This window comes from Rana temporaria, chromosome 5, assembly GCF_905171775.1.
Source record: "Rana temporaria chromosome 5, aRanTem1.1, whole genome shotgun sequence".
Classification (NCBI taxonomy): domain Eukaryota; kingdom Metazoa; phylum Chordata; class Amphibia; order Anura; family Ranidae; genus Rana; species Rana temporaria.
Window position 1 is genome coordinate 120676574 of NC_053493.1, and position 17269 is coordinate 120693842.

At 41.9% G+C, this 17269-nt stretch overlaps 1 protein-coding gene across 3 annotated transcripts in view; it reads right to left on the reverse strand.

Moving 5' to 3' along the window:
* The window catches only part of CNOT10 (CCR4-NOT transcription complex subunit 10), a 146410-nt gene that overhangs the window by 110003 nt on the left and 19138 nt on the right, over window positions 1–17269 (reverse strand). For 2 of the 3 annotated variants that reach the window (XM_040353075.1, XM_040353076.1), the window contains exons 5-10: window positions 16020–16170; window positions 11286–11354; window positions 6479–6624; window positions 4105–4194; window positions 2952–3035; window positions 92–209 (exon numbers count right to left, since the gene is read on the reverse strand). In XM_040353075.1, the coding sequence (XP_040209009.1) occupies window positions 92–209; window positions 2952–3035; window positions 4105–4194; window positions 6479–6624; window positions 11286–11354; window positions 16020–16170 (658 nt within the window). The remainder of the gene's footprint in view (window positions 1–91; window positions 210–2951; window positions 3036–4104; window positions 4195–6478; window positions 6625–11285; window positions 11355–16019; window positions 16171–17269) is intronic. The other variant, XM_040353077.1, reaches the window with a different exon arrangement.

The following is a 17269-nucleotide window of genomic DNA, read 5'->3' on the forward strand; positions in this document are numbered from 1 at the left end:
GACAAGGTTCTTGATTGGTACTTGATTTTTTCGCAGGGGGCGGAACTCCTCTTTAATATTATAATTGTCCAAAAAATATATTCACACGTACCTGTTTTCATGAACCCAGGATGTTCTGATATATTTGAAGAGTTAAGTAGTTTCACAGCTTTTCTATAGTTTCCCCTGAGGTATTCAAAATTACTCTTCAAAAATAGTGATGATGTGGACTGTAAATAATCAACAACAAGCTTTTACAATAAAAATAGTCATGCATTCGAAAAACAACAATTTACAGAATTCTGTATATTCTAAAGCTCAAATCCAGCTACAATTTAGCTTTTATAGACTTTGGAAAATTAAATCCTGTCAGGCTTTATTGCTATTCATTACTCTATTTGGGAGATTCCAACTTTCTGTCCCTGTGACAGCAGGACAAGAAAGGAGTAGAATGATTGTCACTGGGACAGAAAGACACAGAAAATATTTATAACCTTCTAAAGCAAGGGTGCCCAACCTTTTGAAGAGTGAGGGCCACTTAACTAACTTGGTAACCAGTCGAGGGCCACAATGAGCAGAGTGGGCGGATGACAGGTCACGGCTACGCTATGGCCCTCTGATCTGCCCAGATAAAAGGGTACGAACTCCCTTCTGTTTTTCAGATTGGAGGTAGGTGGGCGTAAACGGACATCTGTCACTCTATACAAGTGAAATGAGGGTCCCATTTGGTCGTGCTGATCTTGTGAAAAGGGCTCAAGACTGCTTTCACACTGATGTTCTGTGGTTTACTTCTCCCCGGCAAGGTCCGGCGGCTGCCAGGCCTTTAGCCGAGGATCTCCGCTGCGCATGCGCCGCTGCTGTCAGCGGCGCATTGCGGGGGGAATATCTCCTAAACCTTTCAGGTTTAGGAGATATTCTTTATACCTACAGGTAAGCCTTATTATAGGCTTATCTGTAGGTTAAAGTGGTAGTACAGAGTATACTACCACTTTAAAATGGGGATGGGGAAACGTTTGCAGTCTGTGCCCCCGCTGGAGAGATTTCCCATTACTTCGATAGAAAGCCAGTAGAAATGTACAGGGACAATAACTACAAAAGAAAACGAGACAAAAAAAAAAGTTTTAATACTTCCCATAAAATGACCACCATTGCCACAGTGCGATCTGTTGGTTTTAAAGCGATACTAAAAGCTACACGTTTTTTCCATCCCGTTCCCTCGTGGCTCCTTCCCGCATTAGACAACCCCCTCTGGGAAGTTCTCTCCCGAGGGGGTTACCTTGCGGGTGCGCTCCTGTGTCTCATACACTCGGCGTCCATAGATGCTGAGTGTTTGACTCAGTCTCGGCGCCCCGCGTCAATGGATTTGATTGACAGCAGCAGGAGCCAATGGCTGTGCTGCCATCAATCTATCCAGTGAAGAGCCGAGAACCTGTGGAGAGAGCGACGCGTGATCGCACCAACGGAAATTCGGAGCTCAGGTAAGTAATCCGGGGGGGCCGGACACAGCAAAGTGTTTTTTCACCTTTATGCATAGGATGCATAAAGGTGAAAAAACACGTAGGTTTACAACCACTTTAACTGCAAGAACCACTCAGAGTCAACTAGCCGTTGTGTGTGCAGTACGATGATAAATATTGAAAGCAATGTTAACGATCTTGTAAATCCTTATGAATGTCATCGATGTTACACCCCCTTAACATCTGATCAGTCGGGGATTGACACAATCCAACAAGGAAAGCATAAGATAAAAGGTTTTTCTAGGAATCTGCCTGATCAAAGTCACGAAAATCTAATATATATATATATATATATATATATATATATATATATATATATATATATATATATATATATATATATATATATATATATATATATATATATATATATATATATATATACACACACACACACACACACGTGTTGTCCCGATACTATTATCGGTACCGAGCATTTTGTACTCGCGCAAATGCTCCCGATGCTTCAGCCGATACCTGGAATGGGGGAGAGAGGCGAGAGAAAGAGGCGGCGTACAACAGGAAGTCAGCGGGCGTGCAGGGGAAATCCCCCGCTATACAGAGATGGCTGCGGTGTGCACTCCTCCTGCACCCGGCATATTCTCTTCCCTGTCAGGCGGAATGAGCTCCACCCGACAGATGCCTTCTAGTGCCGGCCCCATCGTGACATCATTCAGCGGTTCGGGAGGCGGGATAAAAAAGCAGAAGAAAGTGCTGCCAGCGCTGCGGGGGAACAGTGTGCATGTGAGTAATAACCTGCCGATCTGTACACACACACACACACTGTCTGCATAGTGCGAGGAGCCCAAGAGCAGCTCTGCCCCCCCCAGCTCGACTCTCACACTTCTCTTCTTGCAGTGGCTCCTGGGTCACACTGGCAAGACATGAATGATGTCTTAAAGAGGGCAGGGCCCACTGTTATAAGGGGGGGGGGGCTCTCTGATCTCTGGAAGTCTCTATAGAAGGGGGGCTTTGAGCTAATGGGGGTCTCTAATAGGGGGTACTAACTGCTGATATAATGTGTGATAACCAACCATTAGATCAGCAGCACCCCACTTGGAGACCCCCCCATTAGCTCACAGCCCACCTTATATAAATTCCGCCTATCTGTGCCCATCTTTGCCGCCTATCAGTGTCGCACAACAGTGTAGCCTTATAAGTGGCACTTCATCTGTGCCCATCATTACCACCTATCTGCCATCTTTCAGTGGCAGCCCATCAGTGTGTGCCACCTATCGTGCCATCTTTCAGTGCGTGCCACCTTTCAGTGCCAGCCATCCATGCATGCTACCCATCAGTGCGTGCCACCTATAAGTGCTCATCAGTGCTGCATAATCAGTGCCACCTATCAGTGTCCAGCCATCAGTCAATGCCACCTTAGTGCCAATCAGCCAGTGTTATATATATATATATAATAAAGCTGAAAATGTGTACATCTTACACCTATACACTTACATTTCCAGATGTGTTCATGACAGACTTAATCTCTCTCTTGCATGCTTTCAGAGACTTCATTTGAATGTAGGCCCTTACTTTGTACTGGAACAGAAAAAGGACAACATTAGATTACAAAGCAATGTGACCACATCAACTGAGACTATTATCTTTAATTTGTATTATTTTCAAAGTAAAGTGGAGTACTGGCTTCCTTCTTTTCCAATCATTAATGCTTTACGGTGAAAACGCTTAGCGATTTGTAGTTTATAATACACACACACACACACACACACACACACACACACACACACACACACACAAATAAACCTTTACATAAGCCCACTGAAAAGACTAGTCTCTGGTGATAAATGATGCAGCAAATCCTCCTACATAAGCTGCAACTTTCTACCTGCTGCCCTTCCTCCTCCAGATGCTTTTTCTCAGCTTCCAGGAAGGCAGGGAACTGACATCGCACACTTCTCAGCACAGAGTACAGATCGGAATGTCATCCAAGACCTGGGTGGAGGGAATGGACATCCCCCTCTACATTGCCTCACTGGAAAATAAGCAGTGTCAGTTGTACATCACCTTCTGATTGCTAGGTGAAAGGCGGAGGGGGGGCGGGTTCTTGGTATCAGAGATAACTGTCAGACGTGACACATGCAGATTGCAGAGGCAGGGAAGAGCAGACGGGATCTGCACTAGGAGCTATGAATTGGGGCAAGTACACTTTATATGAGATGCGCTTTGCATTTCAAAAGGTTAACAAGCACTTTTAGTTCACAGATAAAGTGAGTGAAAGCAGTGACTTGACCCCACCCCCTGCTCTGTTTGGCTCTATAGGGACTCTTAATAAGTAAAAGTCTGAAAGCAAACAGCTGCTGCATAATATTCCCTTTAGAACGTCTATAAAATGCAAATGTCACAGAAGCTAGCAATATCTAAAGAGGCAATACCAAAATAGCACATAAATATAATGTATATGTGACAAATTAAGTAGATATGTGCAATAAAGCCTTTAGTGAGCTAAAAATAGCGAATGATAATAAAACCTCAGCATAATACATCGCGTTTTAAGAATTTTTTTCAGTGGCTTTGCGTTAGGAGGGCTGTTTTTGTCAATTAATTTTCTTTTTCCTGCAAGACAAAGCAAATCTATGTTTATATATACCTGGTGTATTTTGGACTTGGCAGCTTCTAGTTGAGCTCCTGCTTCTGCTTTCATATTAGAAGCTTCCTTATGGTTGGAGTTATTGTTTGGCTGCAAAAACAGAAATTCAGCTACGTCATTAAATAGGAAACAAGAAAGTACCAATAAAGCAAATGATACCATTTATAAACTGGGTTATGGAGAGGATATATAAATGAACAATACAGAGGACTTCCTTTACTTCATTCACAGGAGGTATGAAAGTAATGTTACTATTTTGTTTTTGGATTGGCTGCTAGGCCAACATTCAGGGAGTTCGTAATTTTAAAGTGTAACTGAACTCTGGAAGCATTGGCCCAGATTCAGTAAGAATCTGCGCCTTTCTTACGCAGGCACAGGGCAGCGTTTTTGCCCTGCGCCCGCGCAAATTTTCTGCGCTGCCCGCGATTCACGGAGCAGAAGCTCCGTAAATTGCGGGGGCGCTGTGTTAACTTGCCCGGCGTACGGGCGCCTAATGTAAATGATCCCGCCGGGGGCGGGAATCATTTAAATTAGGCGCGCTCCCGCGCCGAGCGCATGCTCCGTCGGGAAACTTTCCCGACGTGCATTGCGGCAAATGACGTCGCAAGGACGTCATTTGCTTCAAAGTGAACGTGAATGGCGTCCAGCGCCATTCACGATCCACTTACGCAAACAACGTAAAATTTGAACGTCGCGACGCGGGAACGTGGCCATCCTATAGCATTGGCTGCGCCTGCTATTAGGATGTGCAACGTTGTGCGAAACCCGACGTACGCAAATTACGTAATTTGCGTACGCAGGGCCAGCGCAAGTTTGTGAATCGGTGTTAGTATGCAATTTGCATACTATACACAGATCACAATGGGAGCGCCCCCTAGCGGTTTTCGCTAGAATGCAGCCTGAAATCTGCGTGGCATAAGAGCCTTATGCCGCGCATATTTTAGGCTGGAGTAGGCGTAGCGATGTTCCTGAATCAGGAGCATTCGCTACGCCGGAGCAAGTAAGCAATTGCGCCGTGTAACCTATGGTTACACGGGCGCAATTGCTTCTTGAATCTGGCCCATTGTCCTAAAGAGATAGGCCAAGCACTGATGGCCATTAATGCCTATGGTCTCCCTGCATCTGATCTTTTCCTATTACATACTTGCCATGCCTTGTTCTGCACTGTGCCTCAATGTGGAGTCAGCCATCTTGAAAGAGGCAGGGCTTTTCTTCCTCATATCAAAGCTCCAGCAAAGAGAACAGTGGACAGCACAATGATATCACGAGTCCCACTCCAAATCTTCTGAGACAACAGTGCCTTAAATCCCATTGCTGATAGAAAGCTGCATTCACATACCTAGAAGTGCACGGCTATATTTCAGAATGTTCCCTAAAACATAGTAATCTTCACTTTTCTATTCAGGTCAGTTTTAAAGCGGATGTGCCACTAAAAAAAATAATTAAAAGCCAGCAGCTACAAATACTGCAGCTGCTGACTTTTAATATTAGGACACTTACCTGTCCTGGAGTCCAGCGCCGTCCGCAGCAGAGGACGAGCGATCGCTCGTCTCTCTGCTGCTCCCCCCGCCATCCTCAGTGAGGGAACCAGGAAGTGAAGCGCTCAGGCTTCACTACCCGGTTCCCTACGGCACATGCGCGAGTTGCGCTGCGCCGCTGATTGGCTCCCGCTGTGCTCTGGGAGCCGAGTGTTCCCAGAGCACAATGGGAGGCAACGTCATGCCCGGAGAAAACCCGAAGCTCTGTGGCCGGAAGTGGGTGCAAATACCTGTCTTTAGACAGGTATCTGCACCCCCCTGAAAGGTGTCAAATGTGACACCGGAGGGGGGGAGAGTTCCGATCAGCGTGAGTTCCACTTTAGGGTGGAGCTCCGCTTTAAGTAAACAGAGTAGCAGTGGAAAAATCAGAAATTGATGTAGCTCCCTAAGCAATGCGATGCTTGACATCCCAGGGCAATTTGGGCCAGTGCGATGTGATAAAATATAGCATGTCTGCATTTTGGCTTAGTGCTAGGCTGTGCTGCAGTGTGAATGGAACAATAGAAAACAGTTAATCTGGTGGGGGGGTAAAAAAAAAAAAAAAAAATCCATCAAATTCAACCAATAAAAAGGATCAAAACACACAACAGTTTCCTATGTGTCCTTACGGTGACAGATGTTTTACCATGCAGTAAAACGTCTGTCACTGCAGTGTGCGAATTGGTCCTTACAGAACAAAGGAGCCATATCTCTCAGCATCCGAGTTCCAAGATTCAGGTCTGAATCTCCTGTTACATGGCTGTTGCGCACCAGTCCAGATTGTCACCAAGTTTTTTAAAATTTCGAAAAGAACATCGATTTTGTCTTTGAAAAGTGGATGCTATATAATGACTTACCTCATTTTTACCATTTTTATTGTTGTTGCTGCCTTGCAAAATCATTTTCTCCAGTACTACCAACAGAAGTAATGCTTTTTCAGTTTGGTACGTTAACAGGTACATGTCCACCAGCAAAAAACAGACAGCATGGGCAAACTTTTCCTCTGAAAGATAACAAGGAATAGATCATTATTATGTTAGATGTCATTAGTATAAACCCACAAAAGGTTTGCTTTTGTTTTAATAATAATGTACACATACCTTAAAAGTAACGAAAAAGTCAGTGAGATTTGCATTGCTTTCTTTTAAACACCATAGCCATGTATTTTATTTAAGCAGTACAAACATACTTTATTGCGCTTTATATAGAAAAATTAAACCTTTTGATCTGTCCCTGCCCCAAAGGAGCTTACAGTCTCATACACCTTATTATTGATATGCATGCACAATAATAGTCAGTGTGGCTGGACGCTAGTCAACTTTTGAGTATATTTTTGGACTGACAATGAACCAAAATACACATAAGAAACATTTGAGCTCCGGGTACTAGCGATATTAATGGTTCAGCAAAATAATTTTTTTTATATTTACCTAGTCTGTGTGATGGTCTTCTTGGGCCCCCGCTGGCCAGGGCCCCTATAAGAAGCTGCTTGCTATAGAAGCCGGGGTGCTTACTCGCTCCCGAGCCCTGTTCATAACATGCATAGAGCTACAGCTCAGTCCCCCCTCTCGCTACTCACTGGCTGCGATTGATTGGCTCCCACTGCGGTTTCAGCCAATGAGGAGAGGGAGTCCTGTGACAGCTGAGGCTTTATTGTTGAGAGCTAGGAACACAACTTTTTAAAAGGTAAAAGACTGCTAAACAGCAATCCATGTGTTACTTATAAAAGATTGATACTCTGGCAGTCTCAAAACAATTAAGTTAGTGAAGTAGTATGACATTAAGAAGTAGGACATCATGGCATAAAGCACACCAACAGTAACACTTTACCTAGAGATTTATTTTAATTTTATTTTAATTTTATTTATTTTATACGTACAAAATTCTGAAATTTAAACACAAATTTCCAATTAAATGCAATCCCCATTATTACAAATTGCAAGATGCTGGGTCCCACTTCCCACCGCTCTCTAGAAAACAATTATCCAACTCCCTTTCTGCTGCTGTATGAAGCACGTCGAGGACTTAAGACCAAGGACAAAAATCAAACGATTACCATCGTGTGTCACTTTTAGATTGCATGACTACCTCTTGGTGGCTTTGCAGTGCAAACAAAGTCAATAATTGCAGATTATAATTTTGAGAAAAGCCAAAAGCTGCAGAAGGGTTCCAAGCCGACAGGTTTTCACATTTTCCTGAAAATACACTTTACCATACATGGATCATTTATATAAAACAAAGACCATTTGTGGTTTCAAAAATTAAGTTCTCTTGTTATAAAAGAGAAAAAAAATAATATATATATATATATATATAACATTTATGCCATTTCTAAAACATTTTAAATGTATTTAGGCGGCATTCACACTGACTGCACACTTAACTGGCCTCAGTGCTCCATAATAAGAGAGCTGGGTTGTGGAAGGGGTGGGAGCGGCTCCACCCAGATGCCTGGGTCAGGCATCTGGGTGGATCTCGACCATATGGTGGTGATCTTTCCTCAGTCTGGACTGGCTTTGGGACCTTAGCCGACAGTGGGCTTCAGCCCCGCTGTCTGCTGAGAATGGGTTGCAAAACGAACTACACTCCTGTGATCCATAAAAGTACAGCCAAAGCTCCTTTAAATATTTTTATTGTTGCTGTAAAGAAATATAGCATCATTGTGGACATACAGTCTTTCTGAGATGTACAAGTTTATAACACTACAAATAGAGCTGAAAGGTAAAAAAAAAGTAGTCTGCTACAGGCAACTTACAGTGCTGGTTCCATGCCAAGAAGTTAATGTGAATGAGACCATCACAGCAAAGACTATAGCAGTGAGTTCTCCAGGAAATGCGGGTCTGTTACCATCACCAGATAGCGTATTGTGTTAAAATTTGGGGATAAATTAAGGATTGCAAGTATTATACTATAAAGGTCTAATATTTTTTCAGCTTCACATTAATTTAGATGAAAATCATGTCCTAATTAAAATGGAAACAAACTTAGAGAGATAGACTGGGGGTTTATCAATAAGTACACATTAATCCCCTGAACACACCATGATGTCTAGTATTGGGCTTACTAAGCAGTCAACTGTCCAACAGTAAAGGTTACAGAAATCTTAAGCAAATGCAATACGTGCCATACTTGGCTAAGAAACCACTCTAAGTAGGGGGTAAGGTAAGAGTCATGGAAATCAATTCAAAACGTTAAAGTCACTTTATCTATCACAAGCTCTGGGCTTAGCCAGCAATTTACACTACTAGAGTCAGTCAAGCAATTAGGCTTTATCGAATGACATAATCTGACTGAACATGTCCCATATGGGATTTTTTGTAATTAAGTGACTTCTAGCATCTTGATTTCCCAGGATCATTAAATGCTGAACAGAACGTGATCATTCTAAAAATGAACGAAACTCTGGTGAAAGACCTTAGAAGCCACTATTTATATAGACCCTTTCACAGGCTGTTTCTTGTATATACTTGCAGCTATAGAGATCAAACTACTTACCGTTTGCCTAAATGCAACTGTTAAAGTCAGCCGACACTTCTGGTACTACTGGCCACAAATTCTACCCTACCCCTTGCTCCTACATCACTTGTGGCTGGGTAACACTAATAGTTGTAGGAGTAGTGGCTGAATTATACACAAAACCACAATTGACCAAGTATGGGGGGTGTAGGGCAGAAGCTTGGGCCAGCATAGACAACTACAGGGGCGGACTGACAACTCATGGGGCCCCTGGGCAATAGAAGACTATGGGACCCCGGGCTTACAGATGGCCACCACGCCAGGAGGCAGTGCAGAGGCGGGGCAGCTAAAATCTCGGGATTTTCACATCCGAAGTATGTTGGTTTCAGACATATCAGGGACAGATGTAAAAAAAAAAAAAAAAAAAAAAAAAAAAAAACATAGATTTTTACATACTGTCCCTGGTTTTACTGAGCCTGGCAACCCTGATGGGGCCCCCTAGTGGCATGGGGCCCTCGGGCAGTGCCCGAGTGACTCAATGGTCAGTCCGCCCCTGGACAACTAAGACAGTCCTGAAATCTTTAAAAGCCATTTTCTGTGTGGAAATGCACAACGCCAAGTGTGGTACTTTGTGGCGACATTAATTTAGAATGACATTCCAATGCAACCTACTTGCATTGCAACAAACATGAACCATCTATGCATAGTAAATAGATAAAGACAAGTCTCCTGTGCTCCGGAATTTTCGAGAGGTGCTATGGGGTGGTGTAGTTCAATTTAAAAGCCATCTTCTAGAATCTTGCAGCCCTCCTCAGAATCGTGGGAATTCATAAAACTAGGAAAAAATAAAAGAACGGAGGGCGCACCGACCTAGTGTGATACTGCTAAAATGAATTTATTCAAATGTAAAAATCAATCATTGTACTCACAATGTGAAAATTAAAATCAGGCATTCAAAGACAGTGCAGCAGCAATCCAGCAACATCGGTGGAACATGACAGTCTCTTGAACCAACGATCGATGTTGAAGCCGACGCGTTTCGGGGGCGAACCCCTTTCTTCAGAGCTAGGTGGTCTGCAGTGCTCACCTGCCATAAGGCTTGTGAGAACATATATATATATATATACATACATACACACACACACACACACACACACACACTGTTCCATCAGCACATGCCCATTTCACCTGTGCTTAAGTGTGTGTGTGTGTGTGTGTGTGTGTGTGTGTGTGTGTGTGTGTGTGTGTGTGTGTGTGTGTGTGTGTGTGTGTGTGTGTGTGTATATATATATGTTCTCACAAGCCTTATGGCAGGTGAGCACTGCAGACCACCTAGCTCTGAAGAAAGGGGTTCGCCCCCGAAACGCGTCAGCTTCAACATCGATCGTTGGTTCAAGAGACTGTCGTGTTCCACCAATGTTGCTGGATTGCTGCTGCACTGTCTTTGAATGCCTGATTTTAATTTTCACATTGTGAGTACAATGATTGATTTTTACATTTGAATAAATAAAATTTTAGCAGTATCACACTAGGTCTGTGCGCCATCCGTTCTTTTTATTTTTCCATCTATGCATAGTGCCATTGCATTTAAAAAATAGTGCAATCTGTTAAATATGCATTGCAGTGTATTTCCAGTCCACTAAAACTGAACAGAAAGGCGCAATGTACGATAGTGCTCATGTGGTAAATCAGTGCATTGGACACATACGAAGGGGCCCTTAAAGAACAGGGAAAACCTTTACGCAGTTATTCTCTACTGCTGCAAGTATTAAACAAGTGAGATCTGGTAAAAGGGTAGTTTAAAAAAAAAAAAAAAAAAGAAAAAGAAAAAAGACACTGTCCACCAGATAAGACATGTTCAAATGGGCAGTGCCCCGTGATTCCCCACTCCTCTTCTATACCTCCCCTTTGTAACAGGAGGTATGGATAGGGGAGGCGGGGAGGCAAGGAGGACTTCCGAAGTTGCCTTATAGTGGTGCTTCAAGGAAAATGTAAAAAAACAAAACAAAAAAAAAAAAATTACGAAAGCAAAGAAATCGGAGCACAATCCAAACATCCTTGAGAGCTGCAAACAAAAATGTAGTTAACACTAGTTGTTTGTAATCATTTATAGACAGCTTCCACTTGTACATGATCCTGAATGATTGCCAGCTTCCACTGGACCTTGGGAGGAAAAAGGGAACAACAAAAATTAGTAACAATCTTCACCTCTGCTGTGTGTTGTGCATGATCCATAAGAGCTGTGCTGTGACGATCTAGGTATTTTCAGACGCATGCCTAAAAGGTCAGTGTCAAAGACAGTATACAGAAACATGAACAATTAAATTGCATAATGAACATTTTAGGATTATTAGAGTAAAACCTTAAACCATACTATCATTTTACACAAATTTTCCAAGTAAATAGCCACATCAAACTAGAGAGACATACACAGAATCTGCATTGCAGGAAGAATATTTTATGGTCAATATCAAGCCACAACATCTAGATTTATTATCAAATCTGGCTTTTAGAACCGACAGTCTGATGCCAACTAGTTCCTATGGGTAACAGGATTTTATTCCCCCCCCCCCCCCATGGCACATTCTCCATACTTCAGTAATTCTATAAGAAATATATATATATATATATATATATATATATATATATATATATATATATATATATATATATATATATATATATATATATATATAAGAATATATATATATATATATATATATATATATATATATATATATATATATATACACACACACACACACACACACACACACACCACACTGAATTTTTATGACAGATATTTCAAAATACACTAGGTAAAAGAAAAAAAACTAACTTATATACCTATATACAGCAGGTAAAAAAATAAATAAAAAAGCATTGAACACGTCACCATTTTCTCTAGGTATATATATATATATATATATATATATATATATATATATATATATATATATATATATATATATATATATATATATATATATATATATATATATATATATATATTTTTTTTTCTATAAAACATCACAAAATAGAGCAAACAATCATCCCCATGCTCAAATCATTCAACAATACAAGCACATAAAGGAACAAAGGGGGGGGGGCTGTAACCGGGGCTTCGCTAATAAGGCAGGTTAACCTTGGTGACAGATATAGTCAGAAGAACAAAATGTGAGGACTAAATATTTAAAATAGATGGTTGCACAGAGGAAACCCACAAGGCCCCCTATCTTTCTCACTATTTTTCTTCCATTTTTACCTTTTCTCTACTTTTTTTTTATTTTTTATTTTTTTTTACAAATGATCAGTAGTGGGAGTTAGTCCCCATAAATTGCTGGATTGTGTTCTGACTAATGGAGAGAGTAACTGCAGCTTAAGATAAATGTTTCATTGTTTGAAGAGTGTCAAAGTTTTGCAACATTGTTGTTCAAAGTTTTAAGGTTCATGGGTGTATCGTGGAGGGACCTGTAGGGCTACCCAAGGTAAAAGGGCCTTACTCAGGGTAGCCCTACAGGTCCCTCCACGATACACCCATGAACCTTAAAACTTTGAACAACAATGTTGCAAAACTTTGACACTCTTCAAACAATGAAACATTTATCTTAAGCTGCAGTTACTCTCTCCATTAGTCAGAACACAATGCAGCAATTTATGGGGACTAACTCCCACTACTGATCATTTGTAAAAAAAAATAAAAAATAAAAAAAAGTAGAGAAAAGGTAAAAATGGAAGAAAAATAGTGAGAAAGATAGAAGAAAAGGAGGGGAGTCCATCCGGGAATCTACTACCAGCCATTCCTGGAGTCAGCACCTTATGTCTGGAACCTGCAAATGGGCAAGCAAGAGAGACCTTATTTTGTTGAAGAGGCATTGTTTGTCTCGCAAGACACTAACCACTCTTTCATTTTGCATTATCCAAGTGAGTTTATGCTTCATTAGGGCTATATCTGGGGATTTTCCAGGTGAACGCAATGGAAATTTTGGCAGCCAGGAAAATTAAATATATTAAGGCCTGTGTTTCGGGACATTTTCAACTGGTTTATTCAGTAGGGCAATACTTGCATCTTTAATAATATTGGCCAATGTAACTGAAATAAGACAAGAGTGCACGCTCATTCAAAAAAACTGCACACTTTAGGACAAGTCCACCATGTATATAAAGGCATACCTATCTGGCTACATCCTCTGAAGCAGGAGGCAGACGAGCCTGGAAACATTTGAGGGGCGTACCCGTACCAGGTACCATCCAGCATGCACTTTGTAGCTAGCTTCAATCAAAGCCACGTTTAAAATGCCTTTGTAAATCCAAGTGCTCCATTTGTGCCAGTCCTCTACCTCAGGAGATATGTCCAAGTCTGCTATGAGGAAGGCTCCAGCCGAAACACGTTCGCATTTTAGATTTCGCACTGCTGTTAGTGCTCAATAAAGATTTAAGAAGAAGCAATCAAATTGACAGCATTTCTTGCTATTTTGATGTCCATGTCACGCCGTCAACTACTAGGCTGTTTGTTTGGAAAATAGTTTATATGGCCCAGCCAATCACCTGACGTGAATCCAATAGAAAATCTATGGAAAGAACTAAAAGATCAGAGTTCATAGAAGCAGCCCCCAGAAGATTTGAAGACTGTGTGGAAGTAGAACACACCAAACTAAAAGTTAGCAAAGATTTCATGTCACTGGACCTGGGGGCAGTGCACCTGCCTCCGCAGGCTGCTTCTCCCTTCTGTAGCCATTTAACAGGTACATTATGTAGCAACTATATTTGCCAAAACCTAATATGCAGTGCCCCAAGGATGCAGACCCAAAATCATGTTGGTCTACTACTATGCAACCGCATTGCAGTTAAATGCAAACACGCATGTCAATATGCAGTTTTTATGCAAACAGGCATGCAAATATGCAGCTCCTTTGCAAACATGCAGTTCTATGTCTGCAGTTCATGCAATTATACAGGTATGCATGCAAAAAATTTAATTTTGTTGCACCTGCCCAACTGCATTTGGCCCAATACTAGTTTGCAGGACAAGTCTGTTTCTGTGTCTCTAGAAGCCTTCCCGAACTTTCAGCCAACGTTATCAACAAAAAGGAAAAAAAATGGCCACTCTTCCACTTCCTGCTTACACTGCAAAAGTGTAGGCTATACTGAGTGACCCTGCAACTTTTAGTGGCTGGATAAAAAAACTGCAGCCTAATACTCAATCTTGCCACCAACAGCACACTGCCCCCAGTGGCCACTGGGAGGATGACCAGACAGTCAAATTATTTAATTTTAAATACTGCAAATGCAAACTTAAAAATTCCTGCTGCAGGACACAATCATAAACAGGAGTCCCATCCCGGGCAAGCTCTGTCATAAAAGACCTTCAAGGACTCTATCCCCCTTAATCTATGGTCCACTCCCCTGAACCTGTATAGCACCCTGCTGGAAAGCACCTTGGTCAGAACAAATACTGCACAGGGTTGCATTACCGCAGGGTCCAGCGCCGTAAGGCTGCATTACAGGCAAACCTTGAAGATTCTTCTCTCCTATCCAATGAGGCTCAGGTACCATTCATTTTGACTGACAGCTTTCAAATGGAGTTCTTAATTCTCAGTAAAACCGTTCGACCTCCAAGAGCACATGTAGCACATCAGTGACCACCACCTTACAGACACTGGCGAAAAAAAACTGAGGCACTGCCTGTGCAGGAAGGGTTATATAGGGGAGGACTTCCTGTCTGATCGAGTTGCCAGTATTTATTCACTTATAGGTGGCGCATAACCCACATAGTAATTACTATGGCCTGCCCTTTATAAATAAAGTGGTTGTAAACCTCAGACAAAAAAAATCATATAACAAACTCTTTCAAATTGTACATTTAAACTGATTGTAAAGTCACATTTAAAAAAAAAAAAAAAAAATAACAAACATGTAGTGCAGCGCTAAATCAATCAAAATGACACAATAATTAAAGTGACATATAAAACAAATAACCAAGTGAAATAATCACAATAAAATACAGTGATGGCCATCGGTTATCCAACATCCAGTGTCCCCAATTGAAAGGAGTTCTTCCTTAATACGTGATCAACACATATATATGGACTTTCCCATCACTGCATTTTATTGTGATTATTTCACTTGGTTATTTGTTTTATATGTCACTTTAATTATTGTGTCATTGTGATTGATTTAGCGCTGCACTATTTGTTTCTCATTTCTGTTATACTTTGTTGGAGTGCTGGCAGCTTTTTCAGTTCATTTTTCATGTATTACACGTGGGTTTAGCGCAGTTTTTTCCTTTATTGCACAAAATAACAAACAAGTTATACTTAGCTCCTCTGTGCAATTGGTTTTGCACAGAGCAGCCTGGATCCTCCTCTTCTCGCGTCCCTCCTGCTGCCCCTGGCCAATACCTCTTATCGAGTGCCCCCACAGACTGCAGCTTCCTATGGGGGCACTCGCTCCGTGTGTCCATTCAGACAGAGCCCCCCGAACCGGCCCCCTCTCTCCTCCAATTGGCTGACTGACAGCCGCGGGAACCAATGGTGTCACTGCTTTGCCTTAGCCAATCAGGAGGAGTGTCCTGGATGGCTTCGACATTGCTGGAGAGAGAAGGGTCTCAGGTAAGTCTATCGCGTTTGATGGGGTGGCTGCCACATAGAAAACCTTCTGCCTTTACAATTCCTTTTACTGACTAAAAGGGGAGAAAATTAAATAATGAAAGAAGTTTGTTATGGTTTACCTACACTTTAAAATAACCAGAAAATCCAGACTGAACGTGCAAATAAGCCAGAAAGAAGTTAAACAAAATAACTGCAATTTGGAAATGCTTTACATGAAAAAAAAAAATCTAATATTCGGTCAGAATCCAAAAAACATTGTCAAAGCTTTTTCATAAATAATCAGATGTAATTTTATAACAGTTTGACTCACCAAGACTGAACAGTGACTTACCAAAAGGTTCAATGAACTGGTAAAGTTTTTCTCCAATGGCAATGGCTTCCATGTGCTGGCGCAGGTAATACAAAATGACAGCTTGATTGTGGTACAGCATGCTATTCTCCACATCATCTAAACTGTCCATCTCATCAACAGCTGAATGAACCTAAAATATGTGAATTTAAAAAGATAACGTGCTGTTACCAGCACCTCAGGTAATGGGACATTACAGAATGTTAAAAGGTAAAGCAGACAAGCTTCTTTTCCTGTAATCTCTCCATGTTGGCGCACTCATGGTGTGTGTGTGTGTGTGTGTGTGTGTGTGTGTGTGTGTGTGTATTCCCCAGACCATGTGCTACAATGCACAATTCACCTGCCAAACCATCTACTGGAGAACACTAGGACAGCAATTTATCCTCTAAGGCAGTGGTTCTCAACCTTCTAGTGCCATGACCCATTGATAACATTTCTCAAGTTGTGGGGACCCCCAACAGTAAAATTTTCATAGCGTGGGTTGTTAGCACCCAAGGCAAGACAAGCAATTTGCACCCCTAACCCATAGATATTTTGCGCTCCCGAGTCCCTTCCACTCGTACAATATTAAAACCCCTCATGATACATTTTAGGATGCACCACTCTTTGTTCTCCTTTTTCTTTCCCCTTTATCTGTATCCTAATTTCTTGTATTCCCCCCCCCCCATACATCTCTCTAGCCTTCTTTCTTGTTCTCTTATTCTTCCCTTTTTCTTTGTTCAACTCCCTCTTTTCCTCTCCCTTCCATGTATTCTCTTACTCCTTGGTGGGGGGGGGGGGCAACTTAGGTGCTCTTGATCAAGGTCATCTGCTTATCCGAGAACTGTAGTGGGGACTTTTAATGGCAGCTCTAATCACAGGTAGTGTTACTCACTGTGTCTCCAGCTCTGTGGTGTCTCATAGCAGTGACACCTATGCCGGAATCAGATCGCTCTTCTCCAGCCCCTCCCACTTCACATTCCTGACCAGTCAGCTGACCTCTAGCTGTGAAGGGGCCGAGTGGGCGGCTGCGGGCTTCAGGAACAGACCAGGATTTGGTGACCCCTGCCAAACAGTCATTCGACCCCCGGAGGGGTTCCGACCCCCAGGTTGAGAACCACTGCTCTAAGGAATCATTTACACTTCTCTTATGATACTTTCACCAATCAATTACATAGCTGGGATATTTAAGCAACACCGTATGAGGTTGCTTAAATAGTCAGGGGACAGCCAACCAATTAGGGCTCCGTTTT